The following is a 25604-nucleotide window of genomic DNA, read 5'->3' as shown; positions in this document are numbered from 1 at the left end:
ATGTGTAAAGTGTCTTGTGGCACAAATAAAAAACTTGTGAAAATATATATATAAAAAAGAAAAACGGGCTTCCTTAGTTCAAGATCCATGAGCAGAAACTCACCTTTCTTGTTTATGATGGAACTTCATCCTGGACCCAGAATTAAGAGAAAGACTACAGGTGGCCAGACCTGCTTATAAAACAAAGTATCTTGGGATAATAGAAATTCCCTGGGACAGAGACATTCTGGGGAACAAGCATACTTTCGGGAAAAGACCAATTTTAGGATGTTTTATTCTGAGAGTCCATCTATTCTGAAGAGAAAGACGATCCTAAGAGACGCTCCTATGAAAACCTACACTGAAGTTCTGTAGAGAAGGTCCAGGTAAATGTTTTCGTCACACAATCCCTAACGAACAAATCTTGTAAGTGGGTTTTTTTCTTTTTTTACAATATTTAACACATCTAAGGTGGAAAAAATCATCATACTGAACTTGACGGATGCGGGTCAGTAGAGATTGGGTCCCCTGACAGTATCTCACTGACTGATCACAGGTTGTGAGGGTATGCGCTGCGGTCCTTAGGGCAGAGCGGTCATGGAGCTTCAAACTGCGAGCACAGGGCTCTCTGTAGGAGTCCTCTGAGACGCAGGTGTAAAAGAATAGGTGATGTCAGAAGTGACATCACATGTCACTAAAATAAGCATACAATATGATTGGTGCTATGCACTGTACAGCCACTCAAGGGTGCAGTTGGGAGCCGTACCAGAAGAGGTAACATTTCCACCATAATCATCACGGTCTCCAAGATTGTCTCAAAAACTGCTGAGAGCTAAGTCTTTTCTACCCCAGATAGCATAGCAGCTCGTCTGATTGTATGTGTGTATGTATGTATATATTTTCCGTGGCTGGGTTAATTTCCATGATAAAGAACAGCAGGTGTGTATATAACGCAAACAAAAATGAAAAACGATACAGGAAGACAAGGCATTTTATTGGCAAATAAGACATTTCAACATTCCAAATTGATAAAAATACCATGAACATACAGATGTGGCAGCCGTTATGTACCATTATCTACAACATAATAGAAGCTACAAGCCTTCAGAACCTGGATTTAAATGTCTGCATTAAGACCAGTAGCATCTCTTTAGAGTTTAAGAATAAAAGCCAGCCTGTACAACATCCAAGTTTAGTAGGTTCCACAGTCCACGTGAGATTTGTGCAGAATATTTCAGATAAAAAGCTAGACGGAACCTGGCTGTCAAACCCAAAATCCAATGTACATAAAAAAATTCTTAAAGCAGCTTTTTAATTCCTCATTGGAGAAAAACAAACATAACATGTTTTATTAAAATAAAAAAAAACTTTTAAAAAAATCAAGACTGAAAACACACAATATCCCTGAACTTTTTAACGTGGCTTTGCAAGAAAGGGCCGGATGCTCTAAGAACTGGAGTCCTTGTGCCAATTTTTAGAGCATTCCCCGTTTATCTGCCTCAGGGGGGGTAATTTCCAATAAGGCACTCTAGACAGGGGCAAACATTGGTAGGGCATGAACTGGGTGAAGCTACAGTCTTTGTCTGCCTTCAGTATTGGTGCCTAGGGGTGCCTATGAAACGCTAGCCAGCCCCGGCTACACTCATAAGCAGACATCCCCAACCGACCCCAGCAGTAGATGTAGTCGGTACTTTCCCTTGGCAAAAAATTATATATAATCTAATTATCTGTGATTGAGTAATAAAATAATCCATCAATTAAAACCATATTCTATAATGTAAGTTTTCTTAAGAAATAAAAAAAAAAAAATTAAATCCAGCCAGGAAAATGTAAGCCCAGCCCGAGTGGTTTAGTTTTTGGGAACTCCAGCAACGACTTCAGACTCTATTCCACAGTGGTCTTCCCCACGAAGTATCTTGAAGAAGCCTGCAAGACAGCATTAAGTACAGATAAGAGATCTCCCGGGGGGGTATTAGAAGAAAGCAAAGTCACACTAGGGCAAACACTTCCTCTTATGGGGAAAAAAAGGAGACTAACGCTGTCACAATGGTCCTTTTTCACCAAGATGTTCTATTAGATCTTCATTAGAAACAGGGGCTAGAATATTCAATGACTCCCCAATTCCTCCTGCATCAGTTTGCCTAGGAATATGGAGAGTGGTGATCGATACGTACCATTGGCACCCCAGTCTGTGTTCAAGGAGTTTGCACACAGCCAGTAGGGGGTGCCATCCTCTACACCCCAGCCCAGGATCTTAATAGCATGTCCACCGAGCTCCTCTCCTGTCACGTGGCGGTATACACCTGGGAGAAGGCAAGGAAACGAGTGGGGAGGAAGGAGAAACCACTTTTATATACAGATAGTAGCCATAGAGCTTTAGAATAAAAGTTGTCTTTAAAACAAAATGAACATGTTTTGCTTGAGACAAGAAGAGGAGTTGAAACTCACCTGATTTGTACAGCGGGAAGTCCGCGTAGACCAGGAACGCTCTTTCTACAGGCCCATTCTTGTAGATCTCTGCCATGATCTCTTCCTGACTGCTTGGGACGCTGTAGGAGTCGACACCTGCAAGCCAAGTCGATTTACCACATCTGGTTAACACCGTGACAGAAGTGTTACAAGGGGAGAAAGGAGGGCTTATTCAGACTATGGATAACCATCATAATGTAACCCTTGAGGGGGTCTGGGACAGTCTGACCATAGAGGTCCTTCAGTTGGACTCATAGGGCAGGGGGGCTGGCAGTCAACAGGGCTTCAAATACAATCACTCACCAAAGTGCTTGTCACTCTTGTAGGACGGAGAGTAACCATCTTCACACTTCCGCACACATTTTGGAGTCTCCCCCTCCTCTCCTTTGCAGGCAGGACGGGAGCCATTGACGTGATGCTCGCAGGGAGGGATAGAGTAAGGCCTGCAGCCTGCGCAAAGAACAAGAATGGTATTATCAGACATGCAAGGATTTCACTTTACTGGGAGGGTGGTAGAGTGGCGCAGCCTCCCAGCAGAAGTGGTCGAGGTTAATTCAGTGTGGGGATTTAGACGTGCATGGGATAGGCATACGGCTCTTGAAGGCAAGATCAAGTGCTGATTAAGTGTTGAGCCTTTCCGGACTAGCTTAGTAGTCTTTAGCGAGTGCGTATCCACATGTACTCTCTAAACAATGTTTCGATGTGTGATCCCATGTAACAGCGGGGTGGGGAATTGCCGCGTGACATATCAGAGCGCATTGGGTTTATCTACTTACATGGGAGTCATACAAGCCTCCAGCAACAAGGCCATCTTCAGTCCAGTACTGCCACGCACCGCTGGGGTATCCCCCATTACATCTAAGGAAGAAACGTTTCCAACATCAAAATGTAAACGCAGCCACACTGCATACAAACTGATTAAAATACACTTCTGTTTCAGCCCCCATGTATTTGCTCTCCTATACAATCTACCACCGTATACCTGTCCTGTCTCATGTTTACGGTCCATTCTAGGTGTTTTAGGTGGCGTCGGAGTTAATGTTTTGTTTTCTCTCCCGAGTACCGATGTCTTTGGCCTGTTCGATGACCTAGTTGACGGTGACCTCATTCTAGGTTCTTGCCTGGCCTGAGAAGGAGCTGTTGGGACTCTTGCCTGCACCATCGCTGGAGAACTCTGTCTTATCCTCTGAGCAATCCCCAAATTAACACCGCCACGGGAAGGTCTCTGAGGAGGGGGACGTGGCATCTTAATAGCGGATCCAACCACATGTACATTTCTTCCTTTGTAATGGGGAACATCTACAGGAGCCTACAAGAACAAAATACAGCAAAAGATGGTTAAAGAATGTTAAAGGGGTTTGTGTTGTAAAACATGTTTGTCCTATAAAGCACATTAACCCACAGACCAAGTGTTGGGTTAACAAAATATAGAAAGGATGCTCGGTTAGGGCAATACCTGTTTATAGATGAGCTCGAATGACCCCACATCCGCTTTTGGATCACGTCTCCGATCTAACACCACCTTCAGAGTGTCCTCCTGAACAGCAGGACAAAGCCTGGTGGTCACTGCCGTTGATGGTTCCATGGTTGGACAGGCGTTAATCTCAATTAACCAGGGTTTGAAGTTCTCTCCAAACATGAAATCTGCTCCATATAACTCAAAGCTGTTCTTCCGATGCTCCACCAGATCCTGGGAACTTTGAATAGCATGGATGATGGAAGATTTCATCTTTGGCACAATCACCTTCCTGTAGGCGCGACCTTCTCATCCAACGTCAAAGAAATAACAGGAAGACAAAGACCATCATCATATCCATCGCATTATAGTTTAATGTCACAAAGAAAAAAAAAGTGACTGTTTCTGCGCTCTCCCCTTCCCAGCAGCACCTTATTTATGTGATTTCCCATACACATGCAAATGTGAAATTTAAACAGAAAAAAAATAAAAAAAATACTGTATATAGAGTACGCTTAGCATGTATCTATTGACAAAAATAAAAATTATATATATACACAACCTGTGTGTGTTTTGATTCTCAACGGTATCTTGGTGTATAATATCTTAAAATAAGAGAAAAAACAAAAAGCACATAATGGTGCAGTAAATCAGAAAACAATATGTTGATCAAACAACCATTGCACTCTCATGCTTCATAATCAAAGTAGGCTCCTCAAGAGATCTTTTCCGGGGATTTTGTCTCCAGTAAATGATACAGGAACTCCGGGCTCCGTTTCAAAGGACAGCTTTCCACATCTCCAGACCTCCGTGATAGGAAGGAAGAAAAAGACCGTACTCTAATAAGATAAATAAATATTTGTTCCAATTCGTTAGAAGTTTTAAAATCCATCCGCTAAAAGTTTAAAATCCGCCCGCTGCGCGTTTCACTCCGTAGAAGCTGATACTGAGAACAGCAAGTTAAAATACTATTTATACACTCAGCCCCCCAGCGCAGCATACCGTTTATACGCTCAGCCCCCCACGCAGCATACTGTATATACACTCAGCTCCCCAGCGCAGCATGCCGTATATATACTCAGCCCCCCACGCAGCATACCGTATATACACTCAGCCCCCCACACAGCTTAAATGAACATAGCACCCCTTCCAGCTCTGTATACTGTAATATATCACCCCCAGCAATGCTGATTGGCATTGACGAAAATTTATTTTGTTCCAATAAACTCCCTTTATCTGCAGACCCGGAGCTGCCGTTGCTGTCAGTCATGTGATATTTTGGGTGACTTTCCCGGCTCAAACACCCCACTGAGCTGATGCTTTATGGCGATGCTCATGAATTCCATTCCTTTATAGACTTTCATTAATCAGAGAGTCCAGTTTGGTGAGTTATTCTTTATAATAATGCAAATGAAGTCCATCTATTGGCTTTAATTAGTCAGAGTGCCTGACTGGGAGATTGAGACTGAGCCATTCTATTGTATACCACATGCAGTATGACCGTGGCGACTCTAGAAACAATATATAGGGGGGGCACACAAGATACCACTGTCAAACTGGGTGGGGGGGCATTAATAATTTCCACCATTAAATCATACCACTGAAAAAACTTATCTGTTTAGAATAACCTGGGGGGGCAATTGCCCCCTGTAGCGACGCCACTGTATGTGTGTCAGTAGGTGTGTTTTTGGGTTGTGTCAGTGTTAAACTGTGTTGGGTGTTAGTGCACGTTGTTACAGTTAGTGGGTGTTAGTGTACAGCTTGCTTATAACGGTGTATGGAGATTTAGTGAGTGTTAGACTTTGTTGGATGTTGGCGCAGTAGATCGTTATCATCTTAAACCAAAGACTCTGTGGGACATCAGTAATCGAGTGAGGGACCTAAACTGCAGGAAAATTAGCTCTCTGTAAGTGCCTAGCCATCCTGTGACATATTCAGTGGTATACTGTTGCTTTAAGAAAGGACACTCTGGACTGTTTGTGGGGAACTCTATGGTCGGCAGCCATTTTAAGTTTGAGTTCAGTTGACAGTTTGAATGTTATGTTTTGCATCTGAGCTGGATAAAGAACTGCTCTGTGTAACTTCTATCAAGTAGTGCTGGCTGCTGCTCTCCATGTTAAATATTACACACAGAAGACACTACAGTTAGCAAAACTGTAAAGACCGTTGGCAGCTATTTGATCCATCTCTTTTCATTCGGTTGCCCTGGGCATTAATTATTATTATTATTATTATTATCTTTTATTTATATAGCGCCAACAATTTACGCAGCGCTTAATACAATACATAAGTTCAAGGGGTATGACAAGACGAGAATTGACAGACTAAGACAAACCGATACATTAGGTGGAGAGAGCCCTGCTCGCAAGCTTACAATCTTGAGGGAATGGGGTGACAAACGTAAGGCACAGAGAAAGGGTGAGAGGTAGTGCGGGGGGTATAAGGCACAGAAAAAGGGTGAGAGGTAGTGCGGGGGGTATCAGTGACGGGTGAGATGTAGTGTGGGGGGTATAAGGCACAGAAAAAGGGTGAGAGGTAGTGCGGGGGGTATCAGTGACGGGTGAGAGGTAGCGTGGGGGGTATAAGATATGGGGGCAGCTTGAGTGAAATCTTGTAGACGGGAAAAGGAAGAGGTGATAAGTGAGGAGGAGAGCCTTTGTTAGGAAACAGTTAAGGACTGGAGGGAGTTTATGGTTGGAGATGATAGGAATAAAATTGGTTAGGTTGACCATGTTGGTTAAGTTTGGTGGTTGCGAGTGATAGGAATAGGGAGGAATATGTGGGGGACAGAAGTAGCAGAGCAAACACAGGCAGGTTTTACATATAAAGATTAGTGTAGAGGTACTGGGATAGCTGTCATGGCAGAGAGATGGAGAGGGATGGTATTTGGAATGGTTTAATGGGGACAAGTGGGTACTAAAGGGATCCAAAGAGTTGGTGCCCTCTACTGGCATGTTTAAATAGATCTGGTAATTACCTGTCTATATATTAGGACAGGGGCGTCCAACCTGCGGCCCTCCAGCTGTTGCAGGACTACATCTCCCATAATGCTCTTTCAGCTAAGGGGCTGGCTGAGGAGGATGGGAGATGTAGTCCTGCAGCAGCTGGAGGGCCGCAGGTTGGACGCCCCTGTATTAGGACAACACTGGGGCGGGTGGGAGAGGGGCAGGGAGGGCGGGCAAAAATTCAGTTGTTGTGGGGAAGATGGAGGAGTGTATTGCAGGCTTTGAGGGCTGTAATAGAGAGTGTTAAATAGTGTTAAAGTGGACGGGGGCAGTAAGAGGGCAGATATAGTAGATAAGGGGTTAGTGGAGCAGAAAGATAGAAAGTAAAATATAACAGACTTAAGTAGTGACAGGCATCACATAAATTTTACCAACTAATAACAATCAGTGAAAAAATGCTGCAATTCCCAGTATAGGCATTCCTAGGCTATCAAGCACAGATAGACAGAAAAGGGTATAGAAACAGGAAAATTATAATAACAATACAGAAAACAAATAACAGATAATTATGGAGATCTCTTGGTCCAGTCTGTATACCTTTTAGCAAAGTATGGAGGTTTGCTTAGGCTTCAGTTGTTGTGGGGAAGATGGAGGAGTGTATTGCAGGCTTTGAGGGCTTTTAGCAAAGTATGGAGGTTTGCTTAGGCTTCAGTTGTTGTGGGGAAGATGGAGGAGTGTATTGCAGGCTTAATATATTAATCATTGTTTTTTAGTTTTTTAATTTAGCTGGTACTTCATATGGAGGCATCCTGGCCAACCTCTAGTGGTTAAATTAAGTTAAATAAAGCATATATTTAATTTGACACTGTGAAAATCCTCCAGTTTAATTGGTTAATTATTTTATTTTGAATGATAGAAAAACAATGATTAATATATTAAGTAATTTCTGCTGACGTCAGTGGGCAGTCCTGGCCGCGTCCCGCAAGGGACCATGTATGGTTATTATACATGTAATACACGATTTCAAAAAAAAAATTTGCAACATCATTTTCTTTTGGTTTGACAACAAATACTTCCTGCAGAAAAAAGGCACAACTATGGGGGCCAAGTTTCATGTCGAAATGGGAAGATCAATTTATTTGCAGCAAACACAAGTGGAGGGCAAATATAATTTCTTTTTACAGATATTTTCATGATCTGTTTTTCATTTGGAAAGGAAAAGAGGAGGATCTTAATCTTTTCTTAAATAATATAAATAACAATGGAATGAACATAATTTTAAATTCCGTATATAGTACACAATATATAAAATTTTTGGACCTAGAAATATATATAGAGGAATAGAATATTAAAACAAAAACGTAATTCAAGGAAGTTGATGCAAATAATTTTATAGATCAAAAGAGTCGCCACTACAGTCCGTGGTTGAAAGGGGTACCAAAAAGGTCACTTGCTACGTATAAGACATAACTGTACTGAGGTAGATGCGTACAAGGAACAAACTATAATTTTCAAACAAAGGTTTCTAGAAAAAGGTTATAAAGAAGATTTATATTGATAGAACTAGACTCCAAATAGAAAATGTGAACAGGTTAGATTTATTGGAATAGAAATAAATTTTGAATGCCCCCCCAATTATTTTATATTTTAATTTTTAAAGTCAAAAGAAGTTATGAAAATTATTAAAAAAACATTGGCACATTCTATTTATGGGTGATGTCATTATTTTTAGGTGTACTCCAAATTTAAAACAAAAATTATCTAAAAGTCATATAAGAGACACAAAAAAAAAAGCTCCTCAAATACATTCTACAATAGTAAAAAAAAAAGTGGGTTTCTACGGCTGTAAATGCTGCAATGCATGTAAGGTAACGAAACAACGAAAATTTCCTGTGGAGAATTTTATATCACACAGTAATGGAAATAAATATGATCTAAAAATATTACGAACATGTCATTCTACTAATGTGATATATTTATTAGCTTGTCCATGTGGACTTCAACATGTAGGCCGTACGTCACGTAGAATAAATGAACACCTTCGCAATATAAAAAAAACATTCAGTATCGAAACATTTTTTAGACCATCATAATAAAAATCCAGAAGGCTTAATTTTTTATGCTATAGAGGAAGTACAGAGATATTGGCGAGGTGGTAACTGCATAAAAAATATGGGACAACGAGAAATGAAAAGGGTGTTTGAATTGGGGACATTGAAACCAGAAGGGTTAAATACGGAGTTTGATCTTTACAACGTTTTATAATCTTCTCGTTTGATGTGGTAGAGTGTATTCTAATATCTTTATATTTATATATTTTTATATATTTCTATACATCTTTTGTAGCTTTTTCCTTTACATTTATCCTCACACCTCTAGGCATTGTGTACAGCACCTCGTCGGGTATGAAAGAAAGTTTTTGCATTTTATCCATACAATTAGTGTCTGATTTTTACCCATATTCCCGTAACACATTTATAAAATGTATATTTTACAAGTTATGTCACTAATTACTCACATTATGTTGGCTGTAAAAATGATTCGCTAGAAACCTGAGGTATATATTGTTGAATTTTTTGTCCCTCTGCCATTGAAGATATTAAAGCACCGGCATCAATAACAGGGTTACCTGTATGGCAGCGATAATAAAAATGTATCTGACATGAAAATATCCCAAGTAAGTTATTCAAGTCCGTAAAATAAGGTATTTGTCCTGAAAACATGAATGATGGAAAGTCTAATTTATTCTGCGGTAGATGACTTGTCCGCAGTATCAGGAAACATGGCATTTACAGAAAGAGGGATTCGGGGATCACTGGATTCCCCGCATACGCTGGTGTTCGTCCGTGGCTCTTTTTAGAGGTGGATATAGGTGGTAGCTTGCCACTATTCGGACCTGATGCATGCGGGTTCTTTGGGGCGTGCGGACCCTTTTATTGGTAAACGGGACTTTGTGCCGTGAATGAGCAGCGGCCTCTCGATGTATTTCTGGATGACCCATTTCTCCTCTTTCGCAGTCATTGAATCACCTTGATCCAGCTCTAGAATGTCTTCTAAGTGATCCATACAGACAATACCTACGCAGGGACAAACAGTAGACTTTAGAATCATCACAGATGGAAAACATGCACGGCTTCAAAGTAACAGTAGAAGCAGACACTGGTCAATGTAACCGAACGTGTGAAATGCGCAGGGGTTCCATTTCAGATGCAATTATATGGGGAGCTATCCTAAAACCATGGGGGCCGTTAATGAATTCCCTGGTCTAGAAGGACGTATATCCCCTTTTTATGGATATAATTCAGCAATAGCTGAGGCTCTGTCTCTGTATCAGTAAAATCTGAACCTTCTCACCTCTGCCACGGGATTTTGCTGCTGGTTTCACGATCCAGATGTTCCGGACGCCATCAATGTCCAGCTGCGGATTCACTGCTTTTAACTTCTGCAGCACATCGTTGCACCGAATCACAAACAGATCCGAGTCTTCAATCGCAGCCCCATCACTGCAACAATAAAAGGGTACAGCTCACAGTCAACAAACAAACAAGAATCAGGTCTTAACGCTACATGTTCGCTCGTTATGTTATTATGGTTATGATAATAGGTAATAGATCGGCGCCGTGCGGCGTCACTTACTGGATGATATGAAAGTAGCTGCGTAAAAACTCGTTCCGCGATGCTTCGGTGACGGCGGGAGTCTCTGTATCAATATCTCGATGTTCCAATGTAGCGAGATACGATTCGCAGGCCTGCAGGGCAGTGACGATAACCTGAGCCGGGACGCGGTTTTCTGGGTAGAAGAAGGAATGCAAAATTACATTAATTAATTGCAGCTTTTTGCATTTTCATCAGTATAATAGTCCTAGATATTCAATTAAAATCAAAAGACTCTTGACGCATAAGTGCTCTCTTTTTCACGTGGATTGAAGAAGAGACCACTGAGTTCCAGAAAGCTTTTATAACTTCTTTTTTTCTACGCTGGTCTAATAAAAGATGACCAGGGACGGATCGTCCTAGCGGGAAATCAGTCGCCCTGATACCCCGCTGTTCATTGGGATGCGGTGTATCGTATGATTGTAAATATCACATACCACCAAACATACGTTTTATTAAACCCCACTTACCGGTCAGACTGATGGCGCTCCTGTGGTGACCTCCTGAAACCAGCTTTAGGATACTCTGGGCAGCAGTTATCCAAAAGTCGTCTAATGGGGGAAAAAAAGAAATTTTCACAAATGAATAGCAATATACGTGGCTGTGATCTACACGATGTATCGGTGCTCTAGAATTACATCCAGATCTGACCCACGTATCATAATTCAGAGAAGACACGGTTATCACGATAAGTATTCTTACCCATAAATGCTTGTTTCTCGTCGACATCCGGTCAACAAATGATTTTCTAGAAACCTGAGGTATATATTGTTGAGTTTTTTGTCCCTCTGCCATTGAAGATATTAAAGCACCGGCATCAATAACAGGGTTACCTGTGTGGCAGCGATTATAAAAATGTATCTGACATGAAAATATCCCAAGTAAGTTATTCAAGTCTGTAAAATAAGGTATTTGTCCTGAAAACATGAATGATGGAAAGTCTAATTTTTTCTGCGGTAGATAACTTGTCCGCAGTATCAGGAAACATGGCATTTACAGAAAGAGGGATTCGGGGATCACTGGATTCCGCGCATACGCTGGTGTTCGTCCGTGGCTCTTTTTAGAGGTGGATATAGGTGGTAGCTTGCCACTTTTCGGACCTGATGCACGCGGGATCTTCGGGGGATGTGGACCCTTTTGTTGGTAAACGGGACCTGTGGATAAAAGGAATAAGGATGTTTTTAGGAAAAGCTTGAGTCATGTGACTTTTATTTGGTTATACTTGACAATTATGCCCTAAAATTGTTCTCTACACCCCAAAGATTTCAGGACCACTTCACATGACGTTTGTGAAGATCGTGAAAAAGTGTTACGATGGGGTAGCAACTAGGAAGCGTTTTCTAGGAAAGCACTTCATTCTTTTAAAGAAACTTGAACTATTGAAAAGCATTCTCTAACACGTCTTGAATAGCCTTCTAGATACAAATGCATCAAATAACGGAAGCTACTGTCTTCTTACCTGTTGTTGCCCTTTTGTCAAGGATCGGTAAGACATTAGAGTTAAGGCGGGGGTTCTTTGCATCCATGCAGCCTCTATCTCTGAGTCCGGTGGAATGATGCAGGCGTAGCGGCTTCTCAGACTGGGGCAGTTTAAGGTCAATTGGTAAATGACCATGGGAGGCAGATACTCCTCTCCTGTATAATCTACCACCGTATACCTGTCCTGTCTCATGTTTACGGTCCATTCTAGGTGTTTTAGGTGGCGTCGGAGTTAATGTTTTGTTTTCTCTCCCGAGTACCGATGTCTTTGGCCTGTTCGATGACCCAGTTGACGTTGACCTAATTCGAGGTTCTTGCCTGGCCTGAGAAGGAGCTGTTGGGACTCTTGCCTGCACCATCGCTGGAGAACTCTGTCTTATCCTCTGAGCAATCCCCACATTAACGCCGCCACGGGAAGGTCTCTGAGGAGGGGGACGTGGCATCTTAATAGCGGATCCAACCACATGTACATTTCTTCCTTTGTAATGGGGAACATCTACAGGAGCCTACAAGAACAAAACACAGCAAAACATGGTTAAAGAATGTTAAAGGGGTTTGTGTTGTAAAACATGTTTGTCCTGTAAAGCACATTAACCCACAGACCAAGTGTTGGGTTACCAAAACATAGAAAGGATACTCAGTTAGGGCAATACCTGTTTATAGATGAGCTCGAATGACCCCACATCCGCTTTTGGATCACGTCTCCGATCTAACACCACCTTCAGAGTGTCCTCCTGAACAGCAGGACAAAGCCTGGTGGTCACTGCCGTTGATGGTTCCATGGTTGGACTGGCGTTAATCTCAATTAACCAGGGTTTGAAGTCCTCTCCAAACATGAAATCTGCCCCATATAACTCAAAGCTGTTCTTCCGATGCTCCACCAGATCCTGGGAACTTTGAATAGCATGGATGATGGCAGATTTCATCCCTGGCACAATCACCTCCTTGTAGGCGCGACCTTCTCCCGTTTTCTCCAGATATTTCTGAAACTCGTAGGAGGACCACATGTTGCTCGCAGGTATCTGCGGGTGGCGGCTCCTCGAGTTCTCGTAGTTCTTTTGTATGGAGTTATTGCAGAGGTGTATGGAGCTGTAGTAACAAGAGAAGACATTTGATGGTATTTAGCTTTTAGGCTCAAGTCAATGAAAAAACACATGTTTAGGTTTAGGCTGTATGTTACGGGACGTTGGAAACGACCTTTCTCTAACATTCACAGCAAAATGCCTTAAATGCTCTATTTTAAAGGAAACTATACGTTAATAAAATACTTAAATAACGTTGATTCCATCGCTAACTTACCTGTCGAGATTTTCCAGGGAGAATGTCTGCGATGAGAAGCGAATGTAACACTTTTTGTAGAACCAGATTGTTAAAGGGTTCCAGTCGGTCACCAGAAACCACTGGCGCACATCGAACTTTGTGCCGTGAATGAGCAGCGGCCTCTCGATGTATTTCTGGATGATCCATTTCTCCTCTTTCGCAGTCATTGAATCACCTTGATCCAGCTCCAAAATGTCTTCTAAGTGATCCATACAGACAATACCTACGCAGGGACAAACAGTAGACTTTAGAATCATCACAGATGGAAAACATGCACGGCTTCAAAGATGCAATTATATGGGGAGCTATCATAAAACCATGGGGGCCATTAATTAATTCCCCGGTCTAGAAGGACGTAGAATTTCGGTACTTTTTCCCCCTTTTTATGGATATAATTCAGCAATAGCTGAGGCTCTGTCTCTGTATCAGTAAAATCTGAACCTTCTCACCTCTGCCACGGGATTTTGCTGCTGGTTTCACGATCCAGATGTTTCGGACGCCATCAATGTCCAGCTGCGGATTCACTGCTTTTAACTTCTGCAGCACATCGTTGCACCGAATCACAAACAGATCCGAGTCTTCAATCGCAGCCCCATCACTGCAACAATAAAAGGGTACAGCTCATAGTCAACAAACAAACAAGAATCAGGTCTTAACTCTACATGTTCGCTCGTTATGTTATTATGGTTATGATAATACATGTTCGCTCGTTATGTTATTATGGTTATGATAATACATGTTCGCTCATTATGTTATTATGGTTATGATAATACATGTTCGCTCGTTATGTTATTATGGTTATGATAATAGGTAATAGATCGGCGCCGTGCGGCGTCACTTACTGGATGATATGATAGTAGCTGCGTAAAAACTCGTTCCGCGATGCTTCGGTGACGGCGGGAGTCTCTGTATCGATATCTCGATGTTCCAATGTAGCGAGATACGATTCGCAGGCCTGCAGGGCAGTGACGATAACCTGAGCCGGGACGCGGTTTTCTGGGTAGAAGAAGGAATGCAAAATTACATTAATTAATTGCAGCTTTTTGCATTTTCATCAGTATAATAGTTCTAGATATTCCATTAAAATCAAAAGACTCTCGACGCATTAGTGCTCTCTTTTTCACGTGGATTGAAGAAGAGACCACTGAGGTCCAGAAAGCTTTTATAACTACTTTTTTTGCTATGCTGGTCTAATAAAAGGTCCAACTTATTACGATGGCCAGGGACGGATCATCCTAGCGGGTAATCAGTCGCCCTGATACCCCGCTGTTCATTGGGATGTGGTGTATCGTATGATTGTAAATATCAAATACCACCAAACATACATTTTATTAAACCCCACTTACCGGTCAGACTGATGGCGCTCCTGTGGTGACCTCCTGAAACCAGCTTTAGGATACTCTGGGCAGCAGTTATCCAAAAGTCGTCTAATGGGGGAAAAAAAATAGATTTTCACAAATGAATAGCAATATACGCGGCTGTGATCTACACGATGTATCGGTGCTCTAGAATTACATCCAGATCTGACCCACGTATCATAATTCAGAGAAGACACGGTTATCACGATAAGTATTCTTACCCATAAATGCTTGTTTCTCGTCGGCATCCCCGAGTCGGTAACAACGGGGGAAAAAGGCGTCGGGATCAGCGGCAGCGAACCAATGTAGATTTCTTAAATTCACGCACAAGCCGACCTAGAAGAAAAGTCATTCATTTTATTTTCTCATTTCTCATCCCAGACTAAATTATTAGCTCAGTCGAGTGAGCAGAGATAGATACATTCAGCGTGTTTCACCCCAAAAATAAGCAGCCGCCAGATCTTTCTGTGTAGGGAGTGTTTCCGGAACAAGGGGGGCAAACAATTACCTACAGGTTATTTAGGAATAATATAGTGGGGGCAGGGCAGCTCCCCGGCGTGGCTCACCTTGGTTGTGATCGCGGCGGCGTGTGCGTAGTGGTTCATCATCTGATCCTTTTGTTGGTAACGACTCTCCACCGAGTCGCGTCTGACTGTCCACAAAAAACTGGGGTCTTCGTCGCGGACAAGCCATGACTACATGGGGAGGAAAAACACGCCACGGGTTACATACATATATATACATATATATTACCAAAGGTTATTCAAAGCACCCAAAGAACTCAAAGCCACAACAAGAGGGAATGTATAACGGATACAGTTATTCTTATCCGCCTTCAGTCTTTAAAAGGGCCCCAAAGATGATTAAAGTAGAGATAAGAATCTGTCATTTCTGTTAATATATAAATGAAATATTTACCGCAAGCTTGTGGGAATCCTCCAGATCACTGTCAACGTCGTTCCAACTTCTGACGCCTTTATCCTTGTCTTTCTTGGGACGCTTTGTAAGGTTGGGGAGCTCGCGCTCAACCCATCCTCGCTCCCGAAGACATGCGCGGATCACTGGGTACGGGCCGTGGATGGTGAAGATCTTTCTCTCCTGTACGGAGGGGGGGGGGTGTTAATGCACTTTGAAATATCATACTCTGAACACGCTACATTTTACATACATGTGAAAAGCATCAGCCTTCCTCAGAATAAATGAAAATGAAACATTTTTTAAGTCCAAAACAAATTAGAAATTGTAACAAAACGAGAAACATATCAATTAATCCAGAAATAAAGTACTGTTGGGATGAAATGTGGCGAAATCACCATGGAAACCAGTTTGTGACATCATAGACCTTAGAGTTCTAATTTAGAACACAGATCATACAGCAACACCCTGGGCCTCATAATGTATGGAAATGTTTCTATAGATGACTTTCTGTATATAACATCATCTAACTAAACCAGTTACAGTGACTTCTGCTGACCTTCATGGCGTTATCCGCCAGGAGCTTGGCCTGTTTCAGTTGATCCGGATTGACGCTCGAGGGAAGGGTTCCTTTCAACGGACGCCCATTAGAAGAAGATGTTATTATCTCTAGAGAAACAAAAAACAATAAAATTATTTCTATTTTGCCTTTTAAATGACACTCCGTGGAATAATTCTGTATATGAGTATACGCGTCGGTGTAAATATATCCGTAGATAAGTATTTATTATGTATAGCGGTAGTAAAGTATTTAGTAAATACAGTACAGATCATGTGAATAGAAATGAATCCTACCTGTTACGGGTATTCCTTTCCCAGTGGGATTCCCCCTTCCTCTCTGCGATTCAGAAGAAATCTGGGGGAAAAACAATTGAAAGCAAATTAAAACAAACAAAAAAAATCCTGATGATTAATAAAATAGAAAAACAGAGGGAGGAGAGGGGTTAATGTTTCACTATTGAATGTATAGATTATTTGAAATAATAAAAGTGAACGGTACCTTCTGCACCACCATGGTGGCGGCTGTCTCAACCGGTAATGGGAGTATGTTGGACGCTCCAAATATGTGTTCTTTTAGAAAGAGACACACAATCCACCGGGATACAGGGTAAAAACACCCACCTGCGTGGGTATGACGGGTAGTTCCGGACTCAGGCTTGGCCCAAGTTCGGGGGATCACTAGCTGTTTGCACAAACACTAGACACTATCCAATCGCGTTCAGTTTGTAACTGACACTGGCGGCTCTGCGGAATGCCGCCCCTTTTATTGTGGCTTGTGTGCATTGTGACATCACAGACAGCAACATTCTTCTTGCATCAGCAACATTGCCTCTGCAGTCTGAGGTAAACCAGGACCATTGTGACATCACGGGCAGCAGCATTTCACCTGCAGTTTCTTGTGGACATTTCCCAGGATGTTTAACCCCTGCAGTGCCAGCGCGATGTGCAGATATGTGAAGATATAATGCAGGTTTGAGGAGGAACTATCTGTGCACTGATTGTACCCCCAGACTGTACCCTTCACTTACAGCCTATTCTACCCCCTTAGTGTGCCCCCTTTCCTACTGTCTTTTATTTATTATACCCCTTAATTGTACCCCTGCCCTATTGAATGCAGCAGTATTATACCCCTTGTCTTACTGCCTGTGGGTTCACTGCACCTCATGGATACCCCTAGGAACGTAGTGAAAAAATTATTCCAAGCCCATGCTACCAATAAATGTGTATTTATACGTAAATGCATAATAAATATCGATGACGACGGATAAATATTGTCTTGGATTTTCCAGCCTTTCTTCCCAAAGTGAACCAAAGTGTATAAATTATTATCAGTGAAAGTTTTTGTCTATAATATTCCCCAACTGCGTCTAGATTGTAAGCCTGTTTGAGCAGGTCCCTTATCTTTCATTTTTCTGGGTGGAAATGATTATGTCGTATTTGTTATGTCGTGCTGACCCATTGTACAGCACTGCACAACATGACGGCGCCATATAAACCAAAAAATCATAATGACTTTTCTTCCAAATCAAAGGTTTTTATTTTTTTAGGAGATAATTTGGAGGGGGGGTACAGAAAAAAGATGGGGACGGGAGGTTAGTAGCATTAAACACCACCAACGACGTATAATGGCTTCAGGTTAACACAAGGCTTGGGTCTTCATTGAGTAAATGTCTTATTAAAGACTTCTTCTACATTCATACAAAACTTCAAAAAAACAACAGCGATCCTAGACGAACCTAAAGAAAAAGAATTGCAAAACCGCTGAAAATTTGTTATATTTGTTCATTCGCTTGCCTGCTGTTTACATTTTTGGCAGCGTTCCACATATCCACCACCCCTACGGTACTGTACATCCTCCATACATTACATGAAATAGAAATCTTAGGGGGGTCCTGTGGACTTCAAAGTTCTTCTCTTAGAGGCTGTTCCACATATCCACCCCCTTCTCATTAAAGTAAGTGTTCCTTGTATGGCTGGAGAAGGTGAGTGGCCTTGAATGTTATTAGTTCTAAATGAAAGGGCTAGAAACAAATTTAGTTGCCCAAAGAACAAATTAGTAAAAATGATACAAAAACTTTATCTAAAATCCATGTTGGACCTCGTGTACAAGTCTTATGCCTACTGAAATCAGGAAGGTGTAGTGAGTTATGGTGAAGGTTGGGGCAGATCAAATTCAAGTGGGGCCCTGTGGCTAAAATGTTACATAAAGCCCCCTCGAAAATAGATCGGCACACCCTACGACGACCGTGTATTAGCAAGGCTTTGGCTATTCAGTAGGATCACTATGTTAGCTTTCTAGAACTTTTTTTGTTCAATTACAAAACAAATCTGCTAGAACTGGAACGCTCCAGACGGTATTATAACCCCCTTAACCATATTTACGGGGGCAGGAAAGGAGTCACAGACAAAACCAGAAGAGGGAGCGTCCTGCGAAGCGAATCTTCGTGTTTTCAGAACGTCTGCACTAAGGTAGCCTTCAGATAAGCCAGCATAGAAAGGAAATCTTTACACGGCAGAGGCAGGCTAATCATTGGTTAATTTATAGTTATTAAAGTTTTACATGTATATTTATTAATTTGGCCGCACACTTATTTGACTGCTTCACATTAAAGTCTCCAGTAGATACGGGCTTCCTTCGTTCAAAATCCATGAGCAGAAACTCACCATTGTTTATGGAACTTCATCCTGGACCCAGAATTAAGAGAAAGTCTACAGGTGGCCAGAACTGCTTATAAAACAAAGTATCTTGGGATGATACAAATTCCCTGGGACAGAGACATTCTGGGGAACAAGCATACTTTCGGGAAAAGACCAATTCTAAGAGGTTTGACTCCGAGTCCATCTATTCTGAAGAGAAAGACCATCATACGAGAGATGCTCCTATGAAAACCTACAGAGAAGGTCCAGATAAGTTTTATTTTGTCACACAATCCCTAATGAATCTTGTAAGTGGGTCTTTAACAAATCTGGGGTGGGACCAAAATTCAACAGCATATTGTATTTGACAGCACTCTTGACATTCAATGGAGATGCAGGTCAGTAGAGATTGGGTCCTTAGGGCAGAGCGGTCATGGAGCTTCAAGTTGTGATCACAGGGCTCTGTAGGAGTCCTCTGAGACGCAGGTGTAAACTGATAGGTGACATCACAAGTGACTGAAATAAGCATACAATAGGATTGATAGCCACTAGTAGGGAGCCGTACCAGAAGAGGTAACATTTCCACCATAATCATCACGGTCTCCAAGATTGTCTCAAAAACTGCGTAGAGCCAAGTGTTTTCTATCCCAGATAGCATAGCAGCTCGTCTGATTGTATGTATTTATGTATGTTTTCTGTGGCTGGGTTAATTTCGATAACAGCAGGTGTGTATATAACGCAAAGAAAAATGAAACGATACAGGAAGACAAGGCATTTTATTGGCAAATAAGACATTTCAACATTCCAAATTGATAAAAATACCTAAGACACCATCCAAAACAAAATTGGTGATCACACGCAAACCATGAACATACAGATGTGGCAGCCGTTATGTACCATTATCTACAACATAATAGAAGCTACAAGCCTTCAGAACCGGGATTTAAATGTCTGCATTAAGACCAGTAGCATCTCCTTAGGATTTAAGAATAAAAGCCAGCCTGTACAACATCCAAGTTTAGTAGGTTCCACAGTCCACGTGAGATTTGCGCAGAATATTTCAGATAAAAAGCTAGACGGGACCTGGCTCTCAAACCAAAAATCCAATGTACATAAAAAAATTCCTAAAGCAGCTTTATAATTCCTCATTGGAGAAAAAAAAAAAAACACATAAATGTTTTATTAAAAAAACCTTTAAAAAAAAAAAATCAATTTAAGACGGAAAACACACAATATCCCTGAACTTTTTAACGTGGCTTTGCAAGAAAGGGCCGGATGCTCTAAGAAATTGAGTCCTTGTGCCAATTTTTAGAGCATTCCCCGTTTATCTGCCTCAGGGGGGGTAATTTCCAATAAGGCACTCTAGACAGGGGCAAGCATTGGTAGGGCATGAACTGGGTGAAGCTACAGTCTTTGCCTGCCTTCAGTATTGGCACCTAGGGGTGCCTATGGAACGCTAGCCAGCCTCAGCTACACTCATAAGCAGACATCCCCAAACCGACCCCAGCAGTAGATGTAGTCATAACTTTCCCTGGGCAAAAAAGTATATATAATCTAATTATCTGATTGAGCAATAAAATAATCCATCAATTAAAACCATATTCTATAATGTAAGTTTTCTTAAAAAAAAAAAATTAAAATAAAATAAAGCCAGCCAGGAAAACTTAAGTCCAGCCCGAGTGGTTTAGTTTTTGGGAACTCCAGCAACGACTTCAGACTCTATTCCACAGTGGTCTTCCCCACGAAGTATCTTGAAGAAGCCTGCAAGACAGCATGGAGTACAGATAAGAGATCTCCCAGGGGGGTGGTAGAAGAAAGCAAAGGGCAAACACTTCCTCGTATGGGGGGAAAAAAAATAGACTAACGCTGTCGCAATGGTCCTTTTTCACCAAGATATTGTATTAGATCTTCATTAGAAACAGGGGCTAGAATATTCAATGACTCCCCAATTCCTCCTGCATCAGTTTGCCTAGGAATATGGAGAGTGGCGATCGATACATACCATTGGCACCCCAGTCTGTGTTCCAGGAGTTTGCACACAGCCAGTAGGGGGTGCCGTCCTCTACACCCCAGCCCAGGATCTTAATAGCATGTCCACCGAGCTCCTCTCCTGTCACGTGGCGGTATACACCTGGGAGAAGGCAAGGAAACGAGTGGGGAGGAAGAAACCACTTTTATATACAGATAGTAGCCATAGAGCTTTAGAATAAAAGTGGTCTTTAAAACAAAATGAATATGTTTTGCTTGAGACAAGAAGAGGAGTTGAAACTCACCTGATTTGTACAGCGGGAAGTCCGCGTAGACCAGGAACGCTCCTTCCACAGGCCCATTCTTGTAGATCTCTGCCATGATCTCTTCCTGACTGCTTGGGACGCTGTAGGAGTCGACACCTGCAAGCCAAGTCGATTTACCACATCTGGTTAACACCGTGACAGAAGTGTTACAAGTGACAAGCGTCATAATGTAACCCTAGCCTTGCATCAGGAGCAAACCCCCAGTAAAACTCTTGAGGGGGGGTCTGGGACAGTGACCATAGAGGTCCTCCAGTTGGACTCTGAGCTTCATTACTGCTACTTCCAGTTAGATTGGGTTATAGGCATTATCTATAGTTAAACCCTGTTGACGCCCAGCCCCAGTCAATCACTCACCGAAGTGCTTGTCGCTCTTGTAGGACGGAGAGTAACCATCTTCACACTTCCGCACACATTTTGGAGTCTCGCCCTCCTCTCCTTTGCAGGCAGGACGGGAGCCATTGACGTGATGCTCGCAGGGAGGGATAGAGTAAGGCCTGCAGCCTGCGCAAAGAACAAGAATGGAAACAGACATGTAAAGGATTTCACTTTACTGGGAGGGTGGTAGAGTGGCGCAGCCTCCCAGCAGAAGTGGTCGAGGTTAATTCAGTGTGGGGGATTTAGACGTGCATGGGATAGGCATATGGTTCTTGAAGGCAAGACCAAGTGCCGATTAAGTGTTGAGCCTTTCCGGACTAGCCTAGTAGTCTTTAGCGAGTGCGAATCCACATGTACTCGCTAAACAACGTTTCGATGCGTGATCCCATGTAACAGCGGGTGGGGAATTGCCACGTGACATATCAGAGCGCATTGGGTTTACCTACCAACATGGGAGTCGTACAAGCCCCCAGAAACAAGACCATCTTCAGTCCAGTACTGCCACGCACCGCTGGGGTATCCCCCATTACATCTAAGGAAGAAACATTTCCAACATCAAAATGTAAACGCAGCCACACTGTACACAAACTGCGTAACATACACTTCTGCTTCAGCCCCCATGTATTTGCCCCTATTGAGTTCCCCGGTTAATGTCAGACTTATAATCGGCAAGGCGGTCTTACTAGGGGCAGAAGGTTAATGCTTTCTAAATAAAGATAGAAGCCAGGATTATAAACCATTATACAGCACAATATAAATCAATAGCTGCTCCTCTAATCCAATGGCACAGTCCATAGTATTACCAATAAAACCTTTTCTTACCCCATTCCACACTCTGAGCCACAGCAGGATAGGAGGTCTTCTGCCGACACCTCAATATTTACTTTTCCACCGGAGTGGACACAGGCGCGGTCAGAAATCGCTTCCACCGCCCCAAACGCCTGAAAGCAGGAGCATTTATTTAGATGCCACGTTCCCGATGACCTTCACTAATGAAGCGATTGAGAAACCCGCAGAATGTTTTGACATACCCAGCAGGACCCACAAGAGCCTTGATCTCGGATTTCCTTGATCGTCGGACAGTTTGGCCAAGCTTCCCGGGAGTCAAAGCTTTCTGGCAGCTTCATCATTCCAGCAAAGGAGTACCTTTCAGAAGCAGATGTGAATAGGATTTACAAACTGCCAAGGTCTTCAAAAAGTCAACTCCAAGCAATATAAAAATGCTAAAGGTCCATCTGTAAGTTCTGATCAACCCAACTGACCATTCCATTTTGCCCCAGAGAAGCAGTGATATCTGGCAAAGGCAACTAATCTAACATTCAATTTCTTGTTCTGAAACCCTAACGCTTATCCCTACTACTTACAAAAAATGCCAGAACGGATCAACTTCCACCGAACAGACATGAAGTCAGCAGGGTGATGTCACATATCCTACCTCGTTTTGAGCTTGGGACCTCCTAAAAAAGTTCCGCAGAGTTTCTTCACGTAGCTCACATCTCCATTAATAAAGTTATGCCCGGCCTGGAAGAAAGAAGTTAAATGGGCGAGTTCCTGTTAAAGTCCTTCAAGGGCAGAAGTTGGGGCAGATTTATTTAACTGTTAGAAGTGGCTTATTGAATTGCCTTGGGCAACAAAGAAACCTTAGCCTTGGGGGACTCTAGAGGTGACTTCCCTAAGTGCATCAGATGGCTACAGGTAATACCATCAAGAATACACCTTTTCAACCATGACTATAGAACCGTGAGTAGAACTCATCAGCTCAATGCCTGCAAATTCTCTAAAGTCACACGGAAAAAGCCTCCTTAGATACTAGAAGCTTTGCTTCTACAAGAGCTTGAAAAGGTTCGAGGATCTGGGTGTTTCCCAGTTAAAATGATTGCTCCCATGGTATAAGCACAAGGTGGATTTGTTGGACACCACTTCATTTAGCCTGTAAATACCATAAGATGGGGCTGTTTGGTTAATAGAATAGTCATTGTTTGATTTTTTTGAAGACACGCTTCCACCTTAAGTAATGAGGTAAGAGCCCTCATCATCCCAGTCGGGACCCCAGCTACCACAGGCAGCAGCTCTCATCCAATCCATAAGCCAGCTACAGATCAGGCGCTCTCATGTGTGATGGGCCAGTCTTTAAGTGCCACTCAGCCGGGCAGCTTCTGAGCGAATATGACCGAGTGGATTCTTATACATTCCTTGTTTAAGTGAGGTGCGTAATGCCTTGAGAAGAGGCTACCAAAAGTAACCAGGTGTATCCTTAAAGCCAAAGTCCATAACTTTTTTCTATGAGCATAAGCCCCAGAGCAGCATACCGTTTATACACTCAGCCCCCCGCACAGCATAACAGAACACAGCACCCCTTCCAGCTCTGTATACTGTAATATATCACCCCCAGCAATGCTGGTTGGCATTGACGAAACAAGCCTTTTATCCGCAGACCAGGAGCCGCCGTTGCTGGCGGTCATGTGATATTTTGGGTGACTTTCCCGGCTCAAACACCACACTGAGCTGATGCTTTATGGCAATCCTAATGAAGTCCATTCCTCCATAGACTTTCATTAGTCAGAGTGTCCAGTTTGGTGATTGTGACCGAGTTATTCTTTATAGTAATGCTAAAGAAGTTCCTCTATGGGCTTTAATTAGCCAGTGCCCGGCTGGGAGATTATGACAGGCATTCTATAGTTCGCCACACACAGTATAAGGAGTCAGGGGGTTAGCCTAGCAGATTAGGCCAAGAGATCACAATAGTTTTCTTAAAATATATATATAGCTTCCTTTCGTGGGGTGCAGTCATAGTCAGATACTTTGTGTGTGGAGAGCACCTTGCTATAACTGAAGCGAGAGCTTCTGTCATTCTCCCGATATCTTGGAGAGAATTCCTAGTTCTATATAACAGGGATTTTCTGCATCCTATAAGGGTGTTAGACCCTAAACTACCCAATATTAACATTCTGAGATTCTTGACCAGAAGGGGGCGCTGTGACTCACTGGAGAAAGGGTTAAAGACACCGGTCCATGCAGAAACCCTCATCTATTCATATTCCATTTAATAACCGAGCCTTTAAGCCAAGGAACGCGTTTCCCGTCTTACCGTCCACGTGGTGTTGATCTTGTTGATGAAATTAACCATTTCATGAGATAAAGGGGCAAAGTGGGGGACATTGCGAGTGCTGGCCAGGGTGGCCAGGAAACAGAGCAGGGCTACCGGTCTCCACATGATGAATATTTCCCCCTGTGGGAAAGAAAAAAAAAAAGTATCCATATTGTAACACCTTTTATGTTAACTTTGACGTTCTGCTCAAACAAGCTTTAGATGAAAGATGAACCAGGTGTCTACAAAGGTCAATGATCAACTTATCAAGGCTATCCTTGAACATTATCTATAGATCTGCCCCGGAGAGGGGGAAACACTTGCAGAGGTGGTGGGATCAGACACAATTGGGACCTGAGGGAACCAAAAGGTTTCCCTGGCAAAGCTATTGTAAGGTCTACCATTTTGGTAACAGATGATCAGTAGGCCATGGCGAGTAGATGGCTTGGACTCACCTGCCCTCTAAAAAGCCCATGGCTTTGTTTTAATACATCTTTGCGAAGACACCCAACAAGACTAAGGACTTCAGTTTCATACAGAGAAAGGACGGTCAATGTTCACCAGTGGACACGAGTCCATGTATTTTTGACATAAAAGATACCTTTAATGGCCAACAAAGAGAATCTTATTTAGGTCATCTCATGTGAACGGTGGAGTTCTCAGCTGGTACTGCCAGAGACCGCGTTGGAACTAAATTTTATTCTTCTAGAAATTCACCCAGATAAAACACTTCGTAAAGAGGGCAAGGGCCGCAGGTGTAACCCAAGAAGTTCATTGTTCCACTGCCAGTTTAAGATGTTTAATCATACTTGACTTAAGTGGGGATTTCTTGAAGAAACATCAGCTGTAGCATCTCAAGTGGAATTCTTAGCAAATCATTGAAAAACTACTCAAGAACACAATCTTGGTGCAGCGACAGGGAGCATAGGAGTCTCGTTACGCCGGCATATCTACGAGCAGCATCTAGATATCCAAGGATTGTTTACTCCAGAAAAATAGACCCCCCCCCTCCCCCAAGGCACGATTTCAACAGAGGGCTCAAATAGATTTAAGGGCAACTTCTTTACTCCATGG

At 42.5% G+C, this 25604-nt stretch overlaps 3 protein-coding genes across 3 annotated transcripts; all 3 read right to left on the bottom strand.

Moving 5' to 3' along the window:
- Nucleotides 1-1828: 1828 nt before the first annotated feature.
- LOC149281526 (cathepsin B-like cysteine proteinase 3) lies at nucleotides 1829-4177 on the bottom strand. The gene is made up of 7 exons (XM_089499239.1): nucleotides 3905-4177; nucleotides 3570-3757; nucleotides 3221-3306; nucleotides 2752-2898; nucleotides 2428-2544; nucleotides 2154-2282; nucleotides 1829-1905 (listed from the first exon to the last, which is right to left on the bottom strand). The coding sequence occupies exons 1-7, from the start codon at nucleotides 4175-4177 to the stop codon at nucleotides 1829-1831; spliced, it is 1017 nt and encodes a 338-aa protein (XP_089355365.1).
- Nucleotides 4178-9735: 5558 nt separating this feature from the next.
- LOC149281525 (tubulin tyrosine ligase 3-like) lies at nucleotides 9736-16650 on the bottom strand. Its single transcript, XM_089499238.1, has 15 exons — nucleotides 16636-16650; nucleotides 15579-15758; nucleotides 15227-15355; nucleotides 14882-14996; nucleotides 14649-14729; nucleotides 14145-14298; nucleotides 13752-13900; nucleotides 13282-13525; nucleotides 12636-13071; nucleotides 12333-12488; nucleotides 11540-11657; nucleotides 10974-11054; nucleotides 10486-10639; nucleotides 10204-10352; nucleotides 9736-9926 (listed from the first exon to the last, which is right to left on the bottom strand). Exons 1-15 carry the CDS (start codon nucleotides 16648-16650, stop codon nucleotides 9736-9738), a joined length of 2352 nt encoding a protein of 783 aa, XP_089355364.1.
- A 3807-nt stretch (nucleotides 16651-20457) lies between these two features.
- On the bottom strand, nucleotides 20458-24656 carry LOC149281524 (cathepsin B-like). Its single transcript, XM_089499245.1, has 9 exons — nucleotides 24531-24656; nucleotides 22878-22963; nucleotides 22474-22588; nucleotides 22265-22383; nucleotides 21889-21974; nucleotides 21422-21568; nucleotides 21047-21163; nucleotides 20776-20904; nucleotides 20458-20534 (listed from the first exon to the last, which is right to left on the bottom strand). Exons 1-9 carry the CDS (start codon nucleotides 24654-24656, stop codon nucleotides 20458-20460), a joined length of 1002 nt encoding a protein of 333 aa, XP_089355371.1.
- Between the last annotated feature and the right edge of the window lie 948 nt (nucleotides 24657-25604).

The sequence above is a fragment of the Sceloporus occidentalis genome, unplaced genomic scaffold (genome assembly GCF_023333645.1).
Source record: "Sceloporus occidentalis isolate IW3139 unplaced genomic scaffold, rSceOcc1.0.p SCAF_131, whole genome shotgun sequence".
Lineage (NCBI taxonomy): Eukaryota > Metazoa > Chordata > Lepidosauria > Squamata > Phrynosomatidae > Sceloporus > Sceloporus occidentalis.
Note: the sequence above shows the minus strand (reverse complement) of the source record. Positions and strands in the feature narration are given on the sequence as shown.

Excerpts from the sequence above, each read along its gene's own strand:
- LOC149281526 (XM_089499239.1), bottom strand. The coding sequence starts at position 4,177 with ATGAAATCTTCCATCATCCATGCTATTCAAAGTTCCCAGGATCTGGTG. Across the intron at positions 2,899-3,220 it reads CTTGTATGACTCCCATGTAA|GCTGCAGGCCTTACTCTATC; the intron begins GTAGATAAACCC and ends TTCTTTGCGCAG. Across the intron at positions 2,545-2,751 it reads CAAGAGTGACAAGCACTTTG|GTGTCGACTCCTACAGCGTC; the intron begins GTGAGTGATTGT and ends CTTGGCTTGCAG.
- LOC149281525 (XM_089499238.1), bottom strand. Across the intron at positions 11,658-12,332 it reads GTTCTCCAGCGATGGTGCAG|GTCCCGTTTACCAACAAAAG; the intron begins GCAAGAGTCCCA and ends TTTTATCCACAG. Across the intron at positions 11,055-11,539 it reads AGCCACGGACGAACACCAGC|ACGACTTTTGGATAACTGCT; the intron begins GTATGCGCGGAA and ends TTCCCCCATTAG.
- LOC149281524 (XM_089499245.1), bottom strand. The coding sequence starts at position 24,656 with ATGTGGAGACCGGTAGCCCTGCTCTGTTTCCTGGCCACCCTGGCCAGC. Across the intron at positions 22,964-24,530 it reads AGATCAACACCACGTGGACG|GCCGGGCATAACTTTATTAA; the intron begins GTAAGACGGGAA and ends TCTTTCTTCCAG. Across the intron at positions 21,164-21,421 it reads CAAGAGCGACAAGCACTTCG|GTGTCGACTCCTACAGCGTC; the intron begins GTGAGTGATTGA and ends CTTGGCTTGCAG.